This window comes from Podarcis liolepis, assembly GCF_965112155.1.
Source record: "Podarcis liolepis genome assembly, chromosome: 17".
In the NCBI taxonomy this organism is placed as follows: Eukaryota; Metazoa; Chordata; class Lepidosauria; order Squamata; family Lacertidae; genus Podarcis; species Podarcis liolepis.
The window spans coordinates 22,370,829-22,382,992 of NC_139571.1; the positions used below are offsets into that span (position 1 = coordinate 22,370,829).

Sequence of the window (12,164 nt, forward strand, 5' to 3'; positions counted from 1 at the left end):
CAAGCAGTTTATGAACACACATACAGAAATGTTCTTTGGGACTTCATGCTTCATCTGAAAACTCATATATTGTACTAAAGCTGGAAGAGGTTTTTGTTTTGTTTTTTTGGTTGAGCTTTTCTAAAAGTCCATTAGTTACTTATGAAGGACAAGACGTTCAATCTGTTTGTCACCCAGTGAGAGTTGCTACTTCAGCTTATGGTCAAGTATGGGTTCCATTAGTCGCAAAGTAAGTTTGATGAAAAATATTGTTCAAAAAGAGAAATGTTTTTAAGAGCCATTTGGACGTATATTCTATATTCTGTAAATTACCTTACCATTAATTTAGGGTGAACAATGTTCTGGAGTAGACACATACGCATACAGGCAATCAATGCTTCCAATCACCTGGAACAGTGGTTTCCTTACATAATCATTTCTGGGTGCAATCCACTTCAGTTAAAATGAGTGGAACTTTTAATATTCAAACAGTACATAATATATGCAAATAAGTGAACTTAAATCTTAATGGCCCATGTTTTCTGTACGGAAATTGCACTTTGAAAGGGGGCAAATTGAAAAGTATTGAGGAAATTGGCTGCTTGAATAGGTTGTATTCAGTGTTATTTATATAAGGACCAATAACTACACCCTCTTATTTAAGTTATTTAAATAATCCTTGGGTAATGGTTTTCCCTTTGCTTCTCTTTTTTAAAAAATACTTTATATTACAGTTTTAATAGACATGTACACAGTTTCAACAGCTATGCTGTACAATTGAAACTACATTTCTAGCATGAATTTGATGGAACTGACTGTAAAGTTGTGCCATAATACAGTTGTTAGTCTTTATGGTGCCACAAATCTCTTACTGTTTTTGCTTCAAGAAAGGCAACTACCCCACTGGAAATTCTTGCATTTTTAGCATAATTAACAGAGACCAAGTGAATTTATCTTGCCCGTGAGTTTGATTCATATTCTTCCACTATAAAATAATGGATTCCATATATTTGATGGAAAAACCTTTGTTGAGAAGTTTTTAATAACATGAATCACCTATCACTTGCCTATCCGGGGTTGGTTTCTCAAACTAAAGTTTTAATAATAATAAAGAAAGTCGGGTAGGTTCTGGTAACTAAATATCAAAATTTAGAAGGGGGGGGGGAGCATAAATCCGAAGTGTATCCACTAAAAGTGTATCTACACTGAAAGGGTATCCACTGACAGCAAAATATCTTAAGTGTCAACGTTATTATTGATGTGCTTAGCACTCAGCAGGTACTTAACATTTGAAACTAAAAGCAGCTCAAATAATATCAAGCAAGAAAAGAATGACATTTTCACTGGTGATATTTTAGTACTCATTATGCATTGCCTATAAACTGACATGTGGCATCTAGCCTGTCAATGGCAACATGTAGTTTTTAACAATTCTCAGAAAAAGTAAAAAGAAGCCCCTATATTTCAAGCCCACATTAATAGTCAGGAGAAGCATGTTTCCCAGAGGGCTGTGGGTGTAACCCTGGGACCAGGCCTTTTCAGTAGTAGCACCCTGGTTACAGAAAGGTCTTCCAATTGAGTCTTATCTGGTCCTTTTGGTACCAGGTGTTTCAAACAACTTGTGTTGAGTAAGCTTTTTGTAAAAAACAACTGTTTTTAGTTTTGGGGAATGCACTAAATTCTGTTTGAGTTGATTATTGTGGGTTTCCCCACTTCCTAATTATTTTGTCTTTGTCTTTCAGGGTTTTTTTTTTTTACTTATTGCAGGCCACCCAGAGAACTTTTTTGTTACTTTTTTAAAAAACTTGATGTTAGCTGTTTCAAATTCTATTTTGTAAAAAAAGGTGGTTTTTAAAAATACATAAAATGAATGTTCTGTGTGTGCTATGTTAGCTATGCAGATTTCTCTTGCAGGTAGACAGTGATTATGAACTCTTCTCTATTTTCTTTTTATGTAAATTTTAGGTATGCTATCCCTCCAGAACATGGAAAACGACTTGAACGACTAGCTCAAGGTAAGATACATATATCAAAGACATTCCGTTCAAAAGTCCCTTCTTTTTAGAAAGGTATCTAATAATTGTGGTTGCCACTTTAATTCCTTTTTAAAATAAAGACTGTTGTCTTTGGAAATCATACGATTTTGAAGAAGTCATGTTTATATCCTTATGTTTGCAATATATTGTCATTTCTGTCTAAATTCATATTTAATATAAAGTTTAGAGCAGTTTAAAATTGGATGGATACTGCTTTGCAATTCTTATTGTATCTATATTATGCTTGTCAGTAGAATACTTAGCTGGAAATAATACCACGACTGAAGTTTTGGGGCAAAGAAATACCTTATACATGACATTACACAATAAAGTGTCAGTGTCCCCTTTTTGCTGCAATCGCTTTTGGGTAAAGGGAGTATTTTGCACTGGAGACCGGACAGGGCTGGTGGTGGAGGAAATAAAGTCCTATGCTCTTCTGCTACGAGTAATATCTCCTAGAAACTGCCCCTCCCAGCTGCTCAACTTAGTATGGAAATGGTGATAGGAGAAGTAATTCTTATTTGTCCATTTAAACAGTTATATACCGCTATAGCATAAAAATACAAAAAGTTGAAGAGCATTAGAGGAGACATATACAGCAGAAATAACTTTATACATTCATTTCCTGAAAGTTAAGCAATAAATATGGCTACTGTTAGCGTAAAGTCCAGTCCCCAAAAACTAGCGAGACAGTAATATGGAGGAAAGGTAAGAACACCATGTTAATTAAATATAGAAAATCAAAGAGCTCTTATCCATGCACCTTCACACAGTAATAAATTTATCACTGCCTGTTCTTTTCTAAGCTAAACGATCATTCCTTCCACTACTGAACAGCCACTACAGTGGGGGCAATCACTGGTATACATTTGAGGACAGTGCAGTATTGTGGAAATATAAAGGTGCTTTTAAAGAAAAGAAATTGAGGTTATTATGAGAAGCTTTACTGGAGACCTACAGGCCTCTTGTGAAGAAAGAACATACATGAACATATTGTATATGAATTCATATATCATAAAATATATATCTAATTTATTAAAATGAGTAACACCAAACCATTACAGCACAAATTCTCAGCTTCACAACCTTGACTGATGGGCGACATCCAGTGATATCTGCCAGTGGGTGGAATTGGCTTCCATTTGTGCAATCAGACTTTCTTTTCTTGTCCTCTCCTCTGTGTGACTCCCCCCAAATGTTTGAGGACCCCCCCAGAGCAGTTTTGGGGTGGGAAAGGGGAAGTTTCATTGCATATATAGAAGTCTTCCCATGTGATATGCGCTATTGCCTAATGAGAGGGACGCTTAAAATTTAGGGGTACACTTGTGACTCCAACATGCATCTTTGATTATTGGGGCTTTGGTTCAGAAAGCCCTTTTTATACATGCACAATTGATGATTTTTCTTGTACAGAACAGTAGTCCCGTGAGCCATTGTTAAGCCTCCCTTGAGATTTCAAAATGCCATGCTGATTAAAGCATTGGAGTAGCTGTGCTCCCTATCCAAAGTCTGCTGTGTGCCGTTCTCCATGCCCCTGCCAGTGTTTTTGTAAAAATGCCGGTCATCTTAACAAATAGTATAATTTTGATGTTCTTTTTTAAATAAGTTGTGTGTTCCTAGGCTTGAACAGTGAATTAAAAAACAGAAGGTGGTTTTACTAGTGCATAAGCAAAAACCTTAATGTTCTTCCAGCTGTATTGTTCATTTCATCTTTCTTTCATTTATTTATCGTTTTTGGCAAGTTTATTTTGTCACTACCATGATTTGGGGATGAGGTGTATGTGATCTTCATACTGTACTCACTGTCCATAAAGATTACAATGGAATTTTTAAAACAAGCTGTTTTAAAATGATGAAAATGTCACGACAGCCTCACAGCTACAATTTGCATAATCAGCAAAGGTTAATAAACTTGCAGAGTGAATAGATTTCAGGCTTAATTACATATTTATATTAAAAGTGTTGTGCAGAATTGCAGCATCTAAAAAAAGCTGTGAGATGCAGGAAGGTTGGTCCTGCTTACCAGATGCCTACTGAATTAATTGAATTTTCCTAAATAATTAAAATGCTAAAATAATGCAGTAAATGTGGTGAAGCATTGCAGGTTATCTAGGTCAAGTCTGTACTTGATACATAAAATTAAAGGAAGGCTAGGATTTTTTCCATTATCTTGTCTGCCTATCATAATTATCACATTGCCTTTTATGCATGAATGCTTTCATCTTTGGAATCCATTGAAAACTTGATTGACTATGGCACCTACAAATATTTTATCTGAAAGACATTAGACTTGCATCTAATAAAGGCAGCAGTTTGATTTTGCCCTTCAGGTGCTTTCTCATTTATGTAGTTCTTTCAATTTTACGCAGACACAAATGTAATAAAAATCTCAAGTGAGCTGTTATTGCAATTTTGAAACTAGTTATGTTGCTCTATAACATCACAGAATTCTTAAGGTATTTGACAATGTTGGCTTGAAAATAGAGAGGAAAATAAAAGTAACAGCAACAAATTATAAATGACTTGCATTCATATCAATCACCCATCTCCTACTACCCTCCTGAGAAAAACCCCACCCCACCCTCCCACTATATATAAGGGTCTGGTGACTTCTGTTTCAGTGTATCTGAAGAAGTGTGAATGCACACAAAAACTTATACCCAGAACAAACTTAGTTGGTTTCTAAGGTGCTACTGGACAATTTTATTTTTTTTATATACTTCGACTGCTTCAGACCAACAAGGCTACCTATCTGAATCTAGATTCATATACTGTATCCTGTAATCTCATTCATGTCTTTATGAGAGGCATTTGTTTATGTTGTTCAGTTAGGTCCAACAGACTTGAAACTGAAACAAAGTTCCTATTATACATGCTATGATATATAGTCAGTGAATGATAGTTGAGAAATGGAACTCCAATCTGTAGATCTGCCAATTTATGCCATACGATTGTGTTTGTATTAAGGTAGGGGCAACCTTTTGTCTGTTGAGGGACACATTCTTTCGGGGGTAACGTGTTGGGGTCCACAAATCAGGGATGCGTTACCTTTCCTTTCTTTCTGCCACCTCCTTTTTATTTTTGTCTCCTCCTTTTGTCACCTGCATGAAATTAGCCAAGGGCTATAGGTTGCCCACTCATAAGTCTAGGTACCAGTGTTTGTGTGTGCATGTGTGTGTGTGTCTCTATATAGTTACTTGATGTACTTTTAGGGGGAAATTATGATAGGTATTAATTTCATGACCTGTGGATGTGGCTTAGCTCTTAAGGTCAGTGCAATCCACATATTGCACTGTGCACATTTACGCTGGAAGAAAATGAAGCCAAAATCTATCTGCTGAGGTAAGTTTAGCAAATCCAGCACAACCATACATAATTGTCCTAGTTAGTAGAAAGGGGCTGGGATTAGAGACAGGGGAGAAATTTGATTCAGACAGCATTTAAAATAAAATAGAACATATTTAAACATGCATTTCAATAATACCTGAACTGAGACACAATCTTCATTCAAAATTCATACTTCTTCATATTTTGCAAGAGAGTTCTTGAGCCAAGGCATGTACATAAAAATGCATATACTGGGGTAAAGTGTACATAAAATGCATACTTTGATGAAAATTAAAAAATCCTGTATACTGAGGGAAACGGCACCTCAAAATTTTTTATATTAGTTATATTTGCATACAAAATGTATTTTCGGAGAGATCAGCACTAAAATGCCAAAAAATGTAAATGTGATTTAAAAATAAATAAATCACAAATTGACACAGAGATGTGGAGAACTGAAATTAATATTAGAAAAAGTAGACAGAGAGAGAAACCAAAATTGACAGGTCCACTCATCCCTACTCAAGACAGTGGTTTTCCCTGGCATGGCCATATAGATTTGCTCAGTTTGTGAAGAATAAGATGCTGTGGTAGAGGTAAGGTGCTGGCAGATTAAAATGTAAAGATGGCCTATTTATTTCAGTGAAAATTAAATTTGCTTATTGTGGTCTCTGTCTATTATATCTTTGAACAACAGAACTTGCTTTGTGAGTCACTTTTTCAAGCTTCAGAATGGATATTAAAAGCTGCATCAGAATATTTGGGGTAAAGTTAAGGTGGATGCAGAATTTTATTGTATATATTTGAAAATGCATGGATGTTTTATAATATGCCAAGCTCTTTGGGAGTACAGCAGTAAATTTACTTCTTGGCTTTAGCTGCCTATGAAGTGACAGAATAATTTTTCAACATCTTCAGGCTATGATCTCCATGTTTTGGGGCTTTTTGTGTGCAGTCGCTGCCCATTGCTTCCCATTACGTGGATTGAAATGTTCTGACTTTGCTATAGTGGGTCTGGGTGCTGAACTGACTCATCCAAGAAATCAAATTTCTTATGTGCCAATTTATTCCTTCTTTAAATCTATACTGATTTACTCTAAAGAGGTTTCAGTTTGTTCCTAGTACTAATTTATTTCTGTCTCTTAAATTGCCTCTTTCGGAAAACATGTTTTATACACTTTAAATGACTTAATAAGGTATATATAGCAAGAGGAATTGAGGCTTTATAAATCATGATGGTGATTTTTATTATGTTGTAATGATACTACTGGGAGAAATGAAATATATGTCCTGAGGCCGATGATTATTTATCTAAATTGTGCACCAACAGTTTCTCCAGCAGTTGAGAAACAAAACTCTGCATTTGGGGAGCTGCTTTTGATTATTTTTAAAGAGGACCTTTTGATTTGATGATTCCGAAGATTAAAGAAGTGTGTGGAAAATTAATTAGCTCTGAATTTTAATAAAATTTGACACAATAATTAGTCCTCACAGGCTCCAGAGAATTCGATCAGACTTCATTGTTCTCTCATCATTGTTGTGATGACATCTCTCTTGTTACCTCAACCCACCATTTTCTCCGAAATATTTCAGTGCTGAGGCTGTAGAGTTGGTTACAATATATGCCTAGTTCATATGTGCTAAATAATGCTTCTGTGCTCCTTAGGTCCTGTAAAGGGTGAATATTAGTCCCCCCCCCCCATTTTGAAATTAAAGGCTCAATATGTGCAAAACAGCATACTAGGATATAATAGCACTGTGGCTTTCTGATTTGTTTCAATCTGTGTGAATTGGGGAGTAGAGCTGGGAAGGGGCTGCATGCAAATGCGTTAAGCTCATGCATATCCTAACTAATAAATCAGGATTTGAACTTGTGAATGCAGCCAGCGGAAGAGGTAAGTTTTGAACTGGGTGCATTCTCTCCTTTCATTCCTTAGGCCAGTGCAGGTGAACATTTGTTTCCTGCCCAGAGAAAGGGAGCCCAGAGCCAAAAGCATCAGAACGAAAGAAAACAAGCTGTTAGCTGTAGTGTTTAAACTGAAATTTGTAGGGGTGGGACATGGAAAGCAGGAGAAGATTCGAGCCAGGTCCCCCACCCCCCATGGCCGTTAACCCTCTGCTTCCTGTATTGATCTTGGGGACAGATTGAATTGGATGCGTGCACGCACAGAACTACTTATGGTTCAGAGAGTCCTTTTTGTACAGGCAATTGATTTCTTTTTCCTTGAATAGAACAGTGGCCTCCCTGAGCCATTTTAAAGCCTCCTTTAAGATTTAAGGGCATAAATGAAGCCACACTCTCATAGGACATATAACAAGATAGCATACAACATAAAAACATAATATAGCAACAGTAGCATTGGTAGGAGAATCAGTAACATGTTGATAAAATGGTTTGGTAAAAGAAAAATCAGTTTCCAAAGGCCTGTCCCAAAGATGTCTGCAATAAAGCAGGACTCCTGGACTTCTTTTAACTGGGTAAGGCATGGCAAGCTAAAGCCTTGGTCCCTGTTAAAGCCTGAACTCCTGAAGATCTCGGCGATCGGGTTGGAGCATAAGGAATCAGGCAGTCCTTATCAATACCATTATATTTTGTAATTCTGATGTTCCTTTTTAACAAACCATTTGTTCCTAGCTCTGAACAGTGAATTGGAGCAGAGAGTGGTTCTAAGAATATAAGCTTATAACAAAGCTTTATTTTTCTTATCATGGATCCTGCAAAGACTGAAATCTGCGATGAACTGAAATATTGAATAATCTGAAATACAGGTTGCTGGCCCAGGCATCATGCACCTCTGTCTCCAACCCTCAAAAGAATGGAAGGACAATGTAGACTGATTTGGATTGAAACAGGCCACAACTTTATTGATTACAGATGACAGAGGTTAGGGTTGGGCACGGGGCAATTAAATTCTTCCAGCCCACCTGCTGGAAGTGATGCCATAGGTCAGTCCATAAGCATGGGTTCCTAAGACTTATATCAGATAGGGTGACCCCTGCAGGGATCACTGGGGGCGTCCCATCAGCCCTGGCTCCCATCCGGGCATAAGGACATAGGCAACTCCCCTCGGATCCCTTTAATAGGATAGCCCAGCTTTTGGAGGATCAGGCAGAGGCTGCAACCATAGGCTATGTAGCTGAGATCACTTTAATGTGGAATAATTACACTATTTATCTTGTCAAGGTGTTTAATGGTTGATTCCACCTTCCTCTGGTCTTGAATACCTTCTCTGAGTGTGCCTTCTGCCTGCTATTGCCCATCTCTGGACTTGCCCACCCAGTTATTGATGCACAAGCATATTCTTATGTTCATCTGTTAAACGTTGGGGGTATGGATTTTGTGCAAAAATAGTATTGGATTTAATAGTAAAACCTGTTCAACATATTCATAGAAGATTGGCTTTCAAAGCATGTCTCTTTCATTGTGTGTGCGTGTTCCTGCCCCCCTCCTGCTGAGATGATATAGAGCATAATTTTCCAGGGTCATTGTAAATATACATTCTAAACTGATATGCTGGGCTTAATATACTGTGCATTACCTTACTCCAGTGGGTTTCCAATTTAAATTAACTTATGACCAGTCACCACATTTGTTCAGGCCCTGATTACAAATCCATATAGAAGGAGATTTAAATAGACTCTTCTTTCTTCATTGATTTTAATTTAAAATTTAATTTATTTAATGCAGCACAAATGTACAGATTTTTTTTAATAATAATTAATAATAATAATAATAATTTTTATTTATATCCCGCCCTCCCCAGCCAAAGCCGGGCTCAGGGCGGCTAACAACAATCAAATAAACAATCAAATAATAACACATTCTAAAAATATTTCATTATAAAAATTAGTTAAAATCAAATTGATGGCAACCGATTAAACAAAATTCTGTGCAGGTTGCCAGAGGAGGGAGTCAGGCTGCGCCCTGACCAAAAGCCTGGCGGAACAACTCTGTCTTGCAGGCCCTGCGGAAAGATGTCAGGTCCTGCAGGGCCCTAGTCTCTTGTGACAGAGCATTCCACCAGTTTGGAGCCGCAGCCGAGAAGGCCCTGGCTCTAGTTGAGGCCAGCCTAACCTCTCTGAGGCCTGGGACCTTGAGGATGTTATTATTTGCAGACCGTAGGTTTCTCTGTGGGGCATACCAGGAGAGGCGGTCCCGTAGGTACGAGGGTCCTAGGCCGTATAGGGCTTTAAAGGTTAAAACCAGCACCTTAAACCTGATCCTGTACTCCACCGGGAGCCAGTGCAGCTGGTATAATACCGGATGAATGTGCTCTCGCAGCGAAGACCCCATAAGGAGTCTCGCCGCGGCATTCTGCACCCGCTGGAGTTTCTGGGTCAGTCTCAAGGGCAGCCCCACGTAGAGCGAGTTACAATAATCCAGTCTGGAGGTGACCGTCGCATGGATCACAGTGGCTAGGTCAGGACGAGAGAGATAAGGGGCCAACTGCTTAGCTTGGCGGAGATGAAAAAATGCCGCCTTTGTTATAGCTGTAATCTGCGACTCCATAGAGAGGGAGGTATCGAAGATTACACCCAAACTCTTAACGGACGGTGCTGGCACTAATTGCACCCCCGCAAGAGATGGGAGTTGCCCCCTCGATCCCATATCGTCCCGCCCCAGCCAGAGGACCTCTGTCTTCGAAGGATTTAACTTCAACCGGCTCCCACGTAACCATCCAGCCACCGCTTCCAGACATCTGGTCAGCGTGTCTGGGGCCGAGTCAGGATGGCCATCCATCAACAGATAGAGTTGGGTGTCATCAGCATACTGATGGCAACCCAGCCCAAAACTCCGGACAAGCTGGGCGAGGGGGCGCATAAAGATGTTAAAAAGCATCGGGGAGAGAATTGCACCCTGAGGCACTCCACACACCAAGGAGTGGCGTGATGACAATTCCCCCCCAAGCGCCACCCTCTGTCCCCGACCAGAGAGAAACGAGCGCAGCCATTGAAGGACTGTGCCCTGGATCCCCACGTCGGCAAGGCGGTGGTCCAGGAGTTCGTGATCGACCATGTCAAAGGCTGCTGACAGATCTAGAAGAATCAGCAGCCCTGACCCGCCTCGATCCAGCTGCCTGCGGAGATCATCTGTTAGGGCGACCAGAGCCGTCTCGGTCCCATGACCAGCGCGGAAGCCGGACTGGAATGGGTCTAGAGCAGATGTTTCGTCCAGAAACCTACCAAGCTGTTCAGCAACTGCTCTCTCAATCACCTTACCCAGGAATGGAAGATTCGAGACCGGGCGGTAATTGGATAGATCTGAGGGATCTAATGATGTTTTTTTTAAGAGCGGACGCACCACCGCCTCCTTCAGTTCCCCTGGGAATATCCCGGTGCCAAGGGACAAGTTGATGATATCCCCCAGGGGGCCCCGCACCTCGTCTGGACACGCTCTAATCAGCCATGACGGGCACGGGTCAAGAGGACAGGTGGTGGGCTTTCCAGCTTGGAGGAATCTGTCCACATCGGCTGGAGATATCCGGTCAAAGTGGTCCAATACTGGACCCGAGGACAGTCGAGGGGCCTCCAGTTCCTTTATTGTATCCAAATTGGCAGGGAGGTCATGGCGGAGCATCAGGACCTTCTCCGCAAAAAAGCTCGCAAATGCCTCACAGCTGTGTGTCAGATTGTTATTTAAATTTGGCTGTCCTTCAAGGGACGTTAAAGACCGAATTATACTAAATAATTGTGCCGGGCGAGAGCTAGCGGATGCAATGGAGGCCGAGAAGTAAGACTTCTTAGCAGCCTTCACTGCCATCTCATAGGTTTTCATAAAAACCCTATAAGATGTTCTTGAGGCTCCGTCACGGGCACCCCGCCATACTCGCTCTAGCCGTCTGAGGTCCCGCTTCATTTTCCGAAGCTCCTCGGTAAACCAGGGAGCCCGGTTTCTGCGGGGTCGCAGAGGGCGCTTAGGTGCGATCTCATCGATGGCTGCCAGGAGCTGGGTATTCCAGCCCTCAACAAGCTCAGTCAATGAGTCGCCAGGGGGAGTAAGGTCCCGCAAGGCTTGACGGAATCTATCCGGGTCCATCAGCCTCTGCGGGCGAGCCCAAATCGGCTCGCCACCTAAGCAGGGTGGGGGTGGAAAGTCAATCCTGGCTTTCAGAGCGTAGTGATCAGACCATGGCACCTTCATCGAAGGAGACATGATCACATCTATACCGGCGCCAAAGATCAAATCCAGCGTGTGGCCTGCTTGATGTGTGGGGCCCGAAACAAACTGGGAGAGCCCTAGTGTCGCCATGGAAGACACCAGGTCCAGAGCCTGTGAGGAGGGAGTGGCATCAGCGTGGAAGTTGAAGTCTCCCAATACCAATAGGTTAGGGAACTCCAAGGCCCAGCCGGCCACCGCCTCCAGCAGGCCTGACAGGGTGGCTGCTGGTGCGCTAGGTGGCCGGTACACCAGCCAGACAGCCAAGCTCTCCTCGGAGCCCCACACTAGGCCAACACATTCAATGCCGGGGATCGATGGCGATGGTAGAGCCCTGAAAGAACAATCTTCCCGGATTAATAAAAAGTGTGATGGGTTCATCTGACGTATATTGCTAAGGGATCGCTTTCACATTCCTGCATTTAAAGATACAATTTTTAATGGCATTGTTTCCTAAAACAAGTAGCACTATACAGGAGACTACTAGGCAAACGAAGCAATGGTTTGGCTGTCTTAAATGCTTGTATTATAAGACTACAACCCGGCACCCATTTACACATCTAGAACCTTCACAGTTCAGCTGAAAAGACAATAATTGGGCACAGTACTCTTTTTCTAGAAAAATAGGTGCCAGTATTCACCGTGAAGTTGTTACAGTAAGTGCC

The 12,164-nt window shown here is 40.9% G+C and overlaps 1 protein-coding gene across 7 annotated transcripts in view; it reads left to right on the top strand.

Annotated features, from left to right (window-relative positions):
- The window catches only part of KDM4C (lysine demethylase 4C), a gene marked incomplete at its 5' end in the record, with an annotated part of 188,174 nt that overhangs the window by 27,581 nt on the left and 148,429 nt on the right, over window positions 1-12,164 (top strand). For 6 of the 7 annotated variants that reach the window (XM_083482243.1, XM_083482240.1, XM_083482245.1 and 3 more), the window contains one exon: window positions 1,945-1,994. In XM_083482243.1, coding sequence (XP_083338369.1) covers window positions 1,945-1,994 — 50 coding nt within the window. Of the gene's footprint in view, window positions 1-1,906; window positions 1,995-12,164 lie in introns of those variants that run through there. The other variant, XM_083482246.1, reaches the window with a different exon arrangement.